The sequence below is a fragment of the Bos indicus x Bos taurus genome, chromosome 22 (genome assembly GCF_003369695.1).
Source record: "Bos indicus x Bos taurus breed Angus x Brahman F1 hybrid chromosome 22, Bos_hybrid_MaternalHap_v2.0, whole genome shotgun sequence".
Lineage (NCBI taxonomy): Eukaryota > Metazoa > Chordata > Mammalia > Artiodactyla > Bovidae > Bos > Bos indicus x Bos taurus.
In genome coordinates, this window is record NC_040097.1 from 3,515,526 (window position 1) to 3,528,465 (window position 12,940).

At 48.4% G+C, this 12,940-nt stretch overlaps 1 protein-coding gene and 1 pseudogene across 1 annotated transcript in view; one reads left to right on the forward strand and one right to left on the reverse strand.

The window, feature by feature from the left end:
- Positions 1-12,940, reverse strand: part of MRPS25 (mitochondrial ribosomal protein S25) — a 46,185-nt gene that overhangs the window by 3,602 nt on the left and 29,643 nt on the right. The window contains exon 2 of the mRNA XM_027523497.1: positions 8,731-8,837. Within this exon, the coding sequence (XP_027379298.1) occupies positions 8,731-8,837 (107 nt within the window). The remainder of the gene's footprint in view (positions 1-8,730; positions 8,838-12,940) is intronic.
- LOC113880864 lies at positions 2,822-3,687 on the forward strand (annotated as a pseudogene).

A 12,940-nucleotide genomic window follows, 5' to 3' on the forward strand; every position in this document is an offset into this window, starting at 1 on the left:
GGGCTTTTCCAGGCAAGAGTGCTGGAGTGGATTGCCATTTCCTTCTCCAGGGGATCTTCCCGACCCAGGAATCGAACCCAGGTCTCCTGCATTGCAGGCAGACACTTTACCTTCTGAGCCACCAGGGAAGCCAAATTCATAAATACTTGTTTAAAAACTAAAAACACTTGAGTCTGAGCAAGATCCGGGAGTTGGTGATGGACAGGGAAGCCTGGCGTGTAGCAGTCCATGGGGTTGCAAAGAGTCGGACACTCCTGAGCAACTGAACTGAACAAATGGGACCCAGTTAAACTTAAAAGCTTCGGACACAGCAAACCAGAAAACAAAAAGACAACCTATGAAGTGGGGGGAAATAACGGTAAATGATACAATAAGGGGTTAACATTTAAAATATATAAACAGCTCACACAACTCGGTATCAAAAATAAAAGCTGACAAAAAATGGGCAGAAGAACTGACATCTTTCCCAAAGGAAATGCAAATGACCCACAGGCACAGAGAAAGATTCTAAGATAATCTCCAGAGAAACGCAAATCAGAATCACGATTAAGCTATCACCTCCCATTTGTCAGAACGGCTATCAACAGAGACCCCACGCACAAGGGTCGGCAAGGATGGGAGAAATGGGACCACTGTACCACGCTGTTGTTCCATCGCTAAATTGTGTCTGACTCTTTGAGACCCCATGGACTCCCGCCCACCAGGCTCCTCTGTCCACATGCTGATGGGAATGTAAACTGGTGCAGCTACTGTGGAAGACGGTAGAGAAGGTTCTCAAGAAACTAAACACAGAACCACCACATGACCCAGCAATTCCACTCTTGGGTATACATCTGAGAAAACAAAACAAAACGTGTTTTAGAAAGATACAAAGTGAAGTAGCTCAGTTGTGTCCAACTCTTTGCGGCCCCACGGACTGTAGCCCACTAGGCTCCTCTGTCCATGGGATTCTCCAGGCAAGAATACTGGAGTGGGTTGCCATTTCCTCCTCCAGGGGATCTTCCTGACCCAGGGATCAAACCCGGGTCTCCTGCATTGCAGGCAAATGCTTTACCCTCTAAGCTCTTCTAGAAAGATACATGCACCCCAATATTTGGAGCAGCATTATTTAATATAATTGTCAAGATATGGAAGCATAAATCAACAGATGAATGGGTTCAGATGTGCTGCACGCGTGCACACACACACTGGGATATCAGCCATAAAAATTTTTTTTGCCATTTGCAGCAACATGGATGAAGAGACAACTCTACATCTGGTGATGTATGGACATGACCAGATGGTCAAATACAGAAATCAGACTGATTATATTCTTTGCAGCCAAAGATGGGGAAGCTCTATACAGTCAGCAAAAACAAGACCGGGAGCTGACTGTGGCTCAGATCATGAACTCCTTATTGCCAAATTCAGACTGAAATTGAAGACAGTAGGGAAAGCCACTAGACCATCTGGGTATAAACTAAGCCCTTATGATCCCCTAATGATCACAGACTGCAGGTGACGAATAGATTCAAGGGGTGAGATCTGGTAGAACTATGGATGGAGGCTCGTAACACTGTACAAGGGGGTACTGATCAAACACATCCCCGAGAAAAAGAAATGCGGAAGGTGAAGTGGTGTCTGAGGAGGCCTTATGAACAGCTGCAGAGAGAAGCCAAAGGAGAAAGGCAACAACTGAATGCAGAGTTCCAAAAAATACCAAGGGGAGATAAGAAAGCCTTTTTAACCGAAAATGCAAAGAAATAGACAAAAACAACAGAAAGGAAAAGACGAGAGATCTCAAAAAAAATTGAAGATAGCAAGGCAACGTTTCGTGCAAAGATGGGCACGATAAAGGAGAGAAACTGTAAGGACCTAACAGAAGCAGAAGAGATTAAGAAGAGGTGGCAAGAATACACAGAAGAACTGTACAAACAAGGTCTTAATGACCCAGATAACCACGACGGTGTGATCGCTCACCTAGAGTCAGACGTCCCGGACTGTGAAGTCACGCGGGCCTTAGGAGGCATCGAGCAAAGCTGGTGGAGGTGAAGGAATTCTAACTGAGCTGTTTACAATAACAAGGCGGTTAAAGTGCTGCATCTAACACGCCAGCAAATCTGTGAAACTCAACAGTGGCCACAAGACTGGAAAATATCAGTTTTCATTCCAATACCGAAAAAGGACAAAGCTAAAGAACGTTCAGACTACCGTACAATCGCGCTCATTTCACACGCTAGCAAGGTAACGCTCAAAATCATTCAAGCTAGGGTTCAACAGTACGTGAACCAAGAACTTCAAGCTGTGAACCAAGATGTACAAGCTAGATTTAGAAAAGGAAGAGGACGCAGAGACTAAATGGCCAACATAGGTTGGATCATAGAGAAAGCAAGAGAATTAAAAAAAAAAAAAATCATCTACTTCTGTTTCATTGACTAGGCTAAAGCCTTTGACTGTGTGGATCACAAACTGGAAAATTCTGAAAGAGATGGGAATACCAGACCACTTTACCTGCCTCCTGAGAAAGCTGTATGCAGGATAAGCAGCAGCAGTTAGAACTGGACATGGAACGGACCGGTTCAGAATTGGGAAAGGAGTACGTCTAGGCTGTATATTGTCACCCTTTCTTATTTAACTTATATGAAGGGTATATCATGTGAAATCCTGGGCTGGATGAATCACAAGCTGGAATTAAGATTTATTAATTAATTCAGGAGAAATAACAATGTCAGATATGCAGATGACACCACTCTAATGCCAGAAAGCAAAGAGGAACTAAAGAGCCTCTTGATAAAGGTGAAAGAGGAGAGTGAAAAAGCTGGCTTAAAACTCAACATTCAGGCAGCCATCTCTGACTCGGCATCATGGCCGCCCTCAGACCCCTCGTGAAGCCTAAGATCATCAAAAAGAGGACCAAGAAGTTCATCCAGCATCAGTCAGACCAATGTGTCAAAATCAAGCGGAACTGACGGAAGCCCAGAGGCATTGACAACAGGGTGCGCAGAAGATTCAAGGGCCAGATCTTGATGCCCAACATCGGTTATGGGAGCAACAAGAAAACCAAGCACATGCTGCCCAGCGGCTTCCGGAAGTTCCTGGTCCACAACGTCAAGGAGCTTGAGGTGCTGCTGATGTGCAACAAGTAATACAACGGCCCACACTTCTACAACTCACTCTCCATCTGACAGTGGGCCTGGGCCACCTTCCACGGCGGCCCACAGACCTCACCGCAGCAGTGTCAGGACCCGTGACGGGAGGCGCCCAGTGCACTGAGCCAGCCCCCCGTGAGCAGGCATTTCGTGGTGGCCAGCGTGCTGTGGAGAACCACCTCTCGCCTAAAACTCTTGGAACGTATGTTTAGGAGTCAAGTCCACGGAGTCAGTTCACAGAGTGAATTCCACACTTTGAAATGTGCCTAGGGCTTCCCTGGTGGCTCGGTGGCAAAGAATCCACCTGCATGTGCAGGAGACATGGGCTCATTCCCTGGTGTGGGAAGAGTCCCCATGCCACACAGCAAGTAAGCCCGGGAGCCACAACCACCGAGCCTGCATTCTGGAGCCCCGGAGCTGGGAGCACCCTACACTCTGTGCTCCACAATACGGAAGCCACACGCCGCAACCAGAAAGTAGCCTCCACACGCTGCAACTAGAGAAAAGCTCGTGAAGCAACGAAGACCCAGGACAGCCACAAATAAATCAAGAAATAAAAGCATGAAACGTCAAAAAAAAAAAAAACAACATTCAGAAAACTAGGATCATGGCATCCAGTCTCATCACTTCATGGCAAACAGATGGGGAAAAAATATAAAGTGACAAATTTTATTTTCTTGGGTTCCAAAATCACTGTGGATGATGACTGCAGCCCTGAAATTAAAAGACGCTTACTCCTTGGAAGGAAAGCTATGACACACCTAGACAGCATATTAAAAAGCAGAGACATTACTTTGCCAAAAAAGGTCCATCTAGTCGAAGCTATGGTTTTTCCAGTGGTCATGTATGGACATGAGAGTTGGACCATAAAGAAGACTGAGCACCGAAGAACGGATGATTTCAAACTGTAGTGGTGGAGAAGACTCTTGAGAGTCCCTTGGGCTGCAAGGAGATCAAACCAGTTAATCCTAAAGGAAATCAGTCCTGAACATTCACTGGAAGGACTGATGCTGAAGTTAAAGCTCCAATCCTTTGGCCACCTGATGCGAAGAGCTGACTCACAGGAAAAGACCCTGATGCTGGGAAAGATTGAGGGCAGGAGGAGAAGGGGGCGACAGAGGATGAGATGGTTGGATGGCATCACTGACTCAACAGACATAACTCTGAGCAAACTCTGGGAGACGGTGAAGGACAGGGAAGTCTGGCATGCTGCAGTCCATGGGGTCACAAAAAAATGGACACGACTTAGCGAATGAACAACAATGTAAGTGAACTAAGTCAGAGAAAGACAAATACTGCGCGTTATCACTTATTTGTGGCATCTAAAAAGTACAACGGACTAGTAAGCATAACAAAAAAGAAGACTCACAGATACAGAGAACAAACCAGCGCTTAGCAGCAGGGACCAGGACGGACAGAGGGGCGGTAAGGGGCAGGGCGCGAGATACAAAGCGTTAGACGAGAATAACGTACAGAGATGCGCTCCGTGGGGAACACAGGCAGCACTGTGTCACAAACTGCACGTGACCTGTACAACTGTGATTCACTGTTTTGTACACCTGTGACTTACACTACTGTACACCAACTATACTTCAGTTTTATTTGGTTTTGGCCTTGTGCCTTGCAAGATCTTAGTTCCCCAGACAGCGACTGAACCCACGCCTTTGGCAGGGACAGCGTGGAGCCCTAACGGCTGGACAGTCAGGGAAAGCCCCCATGTAGCCATCTTAAAGTGTGATCTGGCGGGTGTTACCACCTTAAAGTGTGATCTGGCGGGTGTCGGCACTCTCGCTATGTTGTGCAACATCACGGCTACTGAGGCTCCAGCACATTCCTGTGACCCCAAACAGACCCCCGTACCCGTGAAGCTGGGCCTTCCTCCTCCCCACAGCGCCCCAGCCCCAGACAAGCACTTCCTGTCCTGTGGCTCTGCTCGTGTGCCGCACACACACCTTCCACGTCTGCCTTCTTTCTGCTGGCGTGTTTACAAGGTTCACCCATGCTGAAGCCGTGCCGGTACTTCTGTCCTTTTCGTGACCAAATGATATCCCACTGAATGAATATATGCATTTTGTTTATCCAGCCACAGTCAATTTTTTTTTTTTTACAGAGACGTCCAAGAAATTTCATAAGAGAAGTGACTATCTTTCAACAAATGGTGCTACAACAGCTGAATATCCCAAATCTAAAAAAACCAAAAACAAACCTCAATCCTTATCTCACTTAACACACAAATAACTAGATCACAGACCTGAATGTCTAGTACAGAAAGTACTAGACAAAAGAAAACAGCTGAGAAGCTGAAATTCATCAAAATGAAAACTTCTGCTCTTCAAAAGACACCATTAAGAAAATGAAAAGCCCGCCACAGACAGGAAATAGTCACAATACATCTATCTGACAAAGGAACTGAATGCAGAATATACGAGCACCTCAACAAGAAAAGATCCAAGTAGACTCTTCAGAAAAGAAAGAAATGAATGGCCAATACAGCATGGAAAGACACTCACAGGGAAATGCAAACCAAGATGCCAAGAAGACACTCCCCCGCTGGAATGGCTAACACTGGAAACACTCGCGTGGCAGGAGGAGGGGCTCCCACAGACGGCCCCTCTTCGTCCGCCAGAACCTGTGAATGACGCCTGATGTGGCCAAGGCGCCTCTGCAGATGCGATCAAACTCAAGGACCCAGAAATGGGGAGAGTCTCCCGGGCAACCTGGCGCCTCCACTTTCCACGGTCCTTAGAGTTGGAGAGCTTCCCAGGCGGTGGTCAGAGGCACGCAGGACAGGGAGGCAGCCGGCCGCCAAGGCGGTCCCCGAGGACGGAGGGAGGCCCGGAGCCAGGCCCAGAGCCAAGACTGGAGCCAAGGGCGGCGTGGCCTCAACAAGCTGGCTGCGGCCGGGGAACGCTTCAGCCCAGGGCCTCCAGGAGCGGAGGCTCTGCTGACAGCCTGAGTTTACGCCCTGCTGGACTTGAGACCTACAAAACTCTCAGGTAAGGACTGTGTGTGGCTTTAAGGCCCCAAGCTCAGGGTGACAGGAAATGCAGACGAGTAACGGGAGCAGCTTGGCTGAGGCCGGGGGGCCAGCAGGACTCTCACCCTGCGTGCTGCAGGCTGAACGGCAGGGTCACCTTGGAAGCCTGTCTGGTGGCTTCTAAGGACGCTGTGTGTCTACTCTGCGGACAAGCCCAGCCCGAGCCTGTGCCCAGGAGCACTTAGCACCTAGGCCCACAGCCCCCTCGAGCGAGGACACCCCCAGCCCGGCAGCACCACCAAGCCCGGCGCCCCCAGCCTCTGTCCAGGACCTGCTGCTCCTGCAGAGCCGCCTGCGGGCCGGCCCCCCGGTTCCCAGCGCTGCACCTCCGTCTGGGGCAACTCCTGTCCAGGCCTCCTTCCGGGGATGTCAGCCCTGCCGCCCTGCCCTCCATAAATCTCACACCTGTAACTCTGTCTGGACACCTGTCAAAAACCCAAATGTTCATCACACTGCTCAGCAGTAAAAATGAGTGAGCTACGGATACGCACAACGTGAGTGGCTCTCAAAACCACGAGCGAAAACCAGACACAGAAGAATATATACTGTGAGACTCGAGATGAAGTCCTGAAACAAACAAAATGAGGCAGTCTTGGACGTCCCTGGCGGTGCAGAGGAGAATCCGCCTGCCAGTGCCGGGGACACGGTTCAGTCCTGGTCTGGGAAGAGCCCACAGCTTATTCAGAGCAACCAAGCCCGGGCGCCACAACTGCCGAGCCCGCGCACCTGGAGCCCGGGCCCGGCAACGAGAAGCCCCGCTCACCTCAACTCGAGAAAAGCCAGTGCAAAGCAGTGAAGCCTCAGCGCGGCCAAAAATAAACAAGCAAATAATTAGCCTACAGTGAAAGAACTGCTGGCAGCCGGAATTCCCTGGCGGTTGGTGCTTAGGATGCAGTGCTGTCCCTGCTGAGGGCCAGGGTTCGACCCCTGGTCGGGGAACGAAGCCCACAGGCCACGCAGTTCAGCCACATACACACACGAAAGGAAGAACCGCTTGCAGTGATCGCCTCTGCTGGGAGTGGGAGCTGACGGGAAAGCAGTCCTGGGGGACTCCCTGGAGTAGGAGAGATGTTGTCTTCACTGGGGAAGGGTGACACAGGCCCCGCAGATCTACCGGAGCTCATCCCTCTGTGCACAAAAGACCTGCGCATTATGGGTAAATTATCCCACAATAAAGTCAGTTTTTAAAAACAACAGCACAAACACGGAACTGGCAAAGCCCCGCCACGCTCCTCGGCTCCACCTTGCTCTGCTTTTCTTTTTTCCCACCGCGCTCGTCTTCTAACAACCCACGTCACTGAGTCCCCGTTCATTCTGTCTCCTCCCGCTGGAATGTCATCTCTACACGACTAGGCGTCTTTGACCCTGTGGCTCCCTGATACCCCAAGCACCCAGAAGAGTCCATGGGTCCTAGCAGGAGCCTGACACATATTTGTTGAATGAATGAAGAACATCATCGATTTGTTTCCTGATGCATTTCCCAATCTACACTGCATTTGACTCTCGTAACCGTGTAAGGCAGATATTTTGCCCTCCCCTAGAAATACGGAACTAGGAACAATACTTGATCAGAATGACTGAGGAGAGAGCCAGGCTAAAACGTTGGCTCTGACTTCCAGGGACTGAGCCCAAATGAAGGGAATCTTCACAATTTGTGCCTCAAGAGGACAGGAGCGCATCGTGAAAGTCTATGATCCAGAAGGGGACACACACACACGCAGTTCAAGAGAACGTGGCCAGTGCTGAGGGACGCACCCTGGGAGACCCATCTAAGGGGCAGGGAGGCTTCCTGGGGGAGCTGGTACCCAAGCTGACTCTCAAAGGATTTATTTTTTAATTTAGCCAAGAAAAGTAGAAAGGGGATTTCCAGCAGAGGGCCTGACATGAGCAAAGGCATTAAAGCACAGTGCAGCAAGGCAATGTGCAGAGACTGGCCCGCACGATGTGAGCCTGTAGGAGACGTGGGGCGACGGGAGTGAGTCTGGCGGGGGTGGGGGGTGCGGGCAGAGAGATCTTGGTGGCCGCTGGGCACCAGGTGCAGAAGCCAAGGCAACAGGACCAACAGGTTCACAGCGCTCCCCTCTCAGGCCCCAGTGACGGCCGCACAGGAGGAGCTCGGGGGACGGCAGGCCTGGGCCACAGCCGAGGGCCGTGTGCTCACTGTGGAGCCCTAACCCGTGGCCACAGAGGTGGAGCCCAGAACCAAGATCATGTCCGGAACTGACTGAGCCCCACTGTAACCGTTCCCCAAAGCGCCCCGGGTCAGCAGCAAGCAGGCTTCTTGACCCTAAGTTAGGCGAAAATGCCGGCTCCAGTTTCACCCTTGAGGGCCCTAACCAGTCACCTAGCGCCGCCCTTCCAGCAGGAACTTTGTCTTCAGATGATAGAAACTGGCTGCTGACCCCTGAAAGCGGGGGCTCCCCCTGGTCTGCCAGGTGCTGGCCCGCTGGGTTTGCAGTGTCTTCATTATCTCTGCTCTTTGCTCTTAATAAACTCACTCCCTTCTGAAATGCTCTATGTCTGGAAATTCTTTTCCAACCCGCGCCAGACAGCTGGGACACTCACCCAGATAGAACCGCAGGAAAGGGGTCGGCGTCATGTTCTTAAACAGCATGATCTGCACCCAGGGGTTCTTGTACTGGATCTGAGGTATGTTGAAAAACACGAATTTCCTGCAACACAAGAAATTAAACCCATGAGAGTTTCTAACCTAAACTTTATGCACCTGTGTATTCTTCTAAAGAGAAATTCAGAACTCTCATCAGATTCTGAGAGGACTCAGCCCCCCAAAAAGGTGGAGTGAGGAAAAGCAGGTCACAGGAGTCTATTAACATGCTGTCTGAATGCTGGGATCCCTGATTTGTCATTTAAGGAAAAGAAATCTATATCCTTACCTCACATGGCACATTAACCTAAAACTCACCGAAGCAGAAGTATAAATACAAAAATGAAATGTCCTTGGTCTTGCTTGGTGAGACAGTCACACAGTGTACTCATCTGAGAAGCTGTGCATCTCCAGGTGAGCACTTGATGTTTTTATCATCGTCATGAAAGTTGCTCAGTCGTGTTAGACTCTTTGCGAATCCATGGACTATGCAGCCCATGAAATTCTCCAGGCCAGAATACTGGAGGGGGTAGCCTTTCCCTTCTCCAGCGGATCTGCCTGACCCAGGAATTGAACCAGGGTCTCCTGCATTGCAGGTGGATTCTTTACCAACTGAGCTATCAAGGAAGTCCTTATGTTTTTACACCAATATTCAAAAATAAAAGGAACCATAAGAACAATCATGGGGAATACTCTTACAATCTGCTGCTGCTGCTAACTACTTTAGTCGTGTTCAACTCTGTGCGACCCCATAGACGGCAGCCCACCAGGCTCCCCCGTCCCTGGGATTCTCCAGGCAAGAACACTGCAGTGGGTTGCCATTTCCTTCTCTAATGCATGAAAGTGAAAAGTGAAACTGAAGTCGCTCAGTTGTGTCCGACTCCTAGAGATCCCATGGACTGCAGCCTACTAGGCTGCTCCGTCCATGGGATTTTCCAGGCAAGAGTACTGGAGTGGGGTGCCATTACCTTCTCCAATCTAGGAGTGGATAAATCACTGAACTCAGAAAGTTTAAAACACAGACCAATTTGATTAATTAAAATCTTTGCAGGATTTCCCTGGTGGTCTGCCATCACAGGCTTTTTGTGGTGAAGGAGCTTGTGTAACTCAAGCTACGCCATTCAGGGCCACCCAAGACAGACGGGTCACAGTGAAGAGTTCTGACAAAACATGATCCACTGGAGGAAGGAATGGTAAACCACTCCAGTGTTCTTGTCGCAAGAAGCCTATGAATAGTGTGAAAAGGCAAATAACACCAGAAGATGAGCCCCCCAGATCGGAAGGTGTCCATCATGCTACTGGCGAAGAGTGGAGGACAGTTACTAATAGCTCCAGAAGGAAGGAAGCCTCTGGCCAAAGTGGAAACGATGCTCAGTTGTGGATGTGTCTGGTGATGAAAGTAAAGTCTGATGCTGTAAAGAACAATACTGCATAGGAATCAGGAGAGTTAGGTCCCCGAATCAAGGTAATTTGGAAGTGGTCAGATAGGAGGTGTTAAGAGTGAACATTGACATCTTAGGAATCAGTGAACTAACACGGACAGGAATGGGTGAATTTAATTTAGATGACCGTTATATCTACTACTGTGGGAAAGGATCCCTTAGAAGAAATGGAGTAGCTCTCACAGTCAACAAGAGTCTGAAATGCAGTACTTGGGTGCAATCTCAAAAAGGATAGAATGATCTCAGTTTGGTTTCAAGGCAAACCATTCAACATCACAGCAATCCAAGTCTATGCCCCAACCACTGATGCCAAAGAAGCCAAAGTTGACCTGTTCTATAAAAACCTATAAGACCTTCTAGAACTAACACCAAAAAGAGATGCCCTTTTCATCAGAGGGGATTGGAATGTAGAACTAGGAAGTCCAGAGATACCTGGAGTAACAGGCAAGTTTGGCCTTGGAGTACAGAATGAAGCAGGGTAAAGACTAAAAGTTCTGTCAAGAGAACACACTGGTCATAGTAAACATTCTTTTCCAATAACACAAGAAATGACTCTACACGTGGACCTCACCAAATGGTCACAGAAATCAGACTGATTATATTCTTTGCAGCCAAAGATGAAGAAGCTTATACAGTTAGCAAAAACAAGACCAGGAGCTGACTGTGCCGCAGATCATGAACTCCTCATTGCCAAATTCAGGCTTAAACTGAAGAAAGTAGGAGAAACCACTAGACCATTCAGGTATGACCTAAATCAAATCCCCTATGATTATACGGTGACGGTGATGAATAGATTCAAGGAATCAGATCTGGTGGACAGAGCGCCTGAAGAACTACGGATGGAGGTTTGTAACACTGTACAGGAGGCAGGGACCAAAACCACCCCAAAGAAAAAGAAATGCAAGAAAGCAAAGTGGTTGTCAAGGAGGCTTTGCAAAGAGATGAGGAAAGAAGAGAGGAGAAAGGGAAAGATACACCCAACTGAATGCAGAGCTCCAGAGAATAGCAAGGAGAGATAAGAAGGCCTCCTTCAAAGAACAGAAAATAACAACAGAATGGGAAAGACTAGAGATCTCTTCAAGAATACTGGAGATATTAAGGGAACACTTCATGCAAGGATGGGCACAATAGAGGACAGAAATGGTAAAGACTAACAGAGGCAGAAGAGATTAAGAAGAGGTAGCAAGAATACACAGAACTACACACAAAAAAGTATTAATGACCCAGATAACCACTATAGTATGATCACCCACCTAGAACCAGACACCCTGGAATTCGAAGTAAAGTGGGCCTTAGGAAGCATTACCACAAACAAAGCTAGTGGAGCCGGCTGAGCTATTACAAACCCTGAAAGATGACATTGTTAAAGTGCTGCACTCAATATGTCAGCAAATTTGGAAAACTCAGAAGTAGCCATAGGATGGGAAAAGGTCAGTTTTCATTCCAATCCCAAAGAAGGACAATGCAAGCACCACACAATCACACTCATTTCACACACTAGCAAGGCAATGGCTCAACATCCTTCAAGCAAGGCTTCAGCAGCACTCGAACAGAATTCCAGATGCATAAGCTGGGTTGAGAAAAGGCAGAGGAACCAAAGATTAAATTGCCAACGTCTGTCGGATCACAGGAAAAGGAAGGGAATTTCAGAAAACCATCTACTTCACTGATTACATTACAGCCTTTAACTGCGTGTACCACAACAAACTGTGGGAAACTCTTAAAAGAGATGGGAATACCAGACCTCCTTATCTGTCTGAGAAACCTGTATGCGGATCAAGAAGCAGCAGTTAGAATCGGACATTGAACAACTGACTGGTTTCAAATTGGGAAAGGAGTATGACGAGGCTGTATATTCTCATCACAGAGCATATCATGCGAAATGCCAGGCTGGATGAATCACAAGCTGGAATCAAGACTGCGGGGAGGAACACCAACAACCAGGAAGAATTAAAGAGCCTCTTGATGAGGGTGAAAAGAGAGTTAAAAAGCTGGCTTAAAACTCAACATGCAAAAAACTAAGATTGTGGCATCTGGTCACATCACTCCATGACAAATAGAAGGAGGAAAAAGTGGAAGCAATTAAAGGTTTTATTTTCGGGCTCCAAAACCACTGCAGATGGTGACTGCTGCCATGAAATTAAAAGACACCTTGGGAGGAAAGCTATGACAAACCTAGACAGTGTATTGGAAAGCAGAGGTTTCACTTCGCTAACAGAAGTTTATATAGTCAAAACTATGGTTTTTCCAGTAATCCTGTACAAATGTGAGAGCTGGACCATAAAGAAGGCTGAGTGCCAAGAAACTGATGGTTTTGAATTGTGGTGCTGGAGGAGACTCTTGAGAGTCCCTTGGACAGCAAGGAGATCAAACCAGTCAATCCTAAAAGAAATCAACCCTGAATATTCACCGGAGAGACTGATGCTGAAGCTCCAATTCTTTGGCCACCTGATACAAAGAGCTGACTCAGTGGAAAAGACCGTGATGCTGGGTAAGATTGAGGGCATGAGGAGAAGGGGAGGGCAGAGGGTGAGACAGTGCGACAGCAGCACTGACTCAATGGACAGGAAGAGGAGCAAACTCCAGGAAATAGAGGAGGACAGGGAAGCCTGGAGTGCTGCAGTTCACAGGGTCACAGAGTCAGACACGACTTAGCAACTGAACAACTGGTGGCGGGGGTTGAGAGTCCACTTGCCAGTGCAGGGGATACGGGTTCAATGCCTGGTTG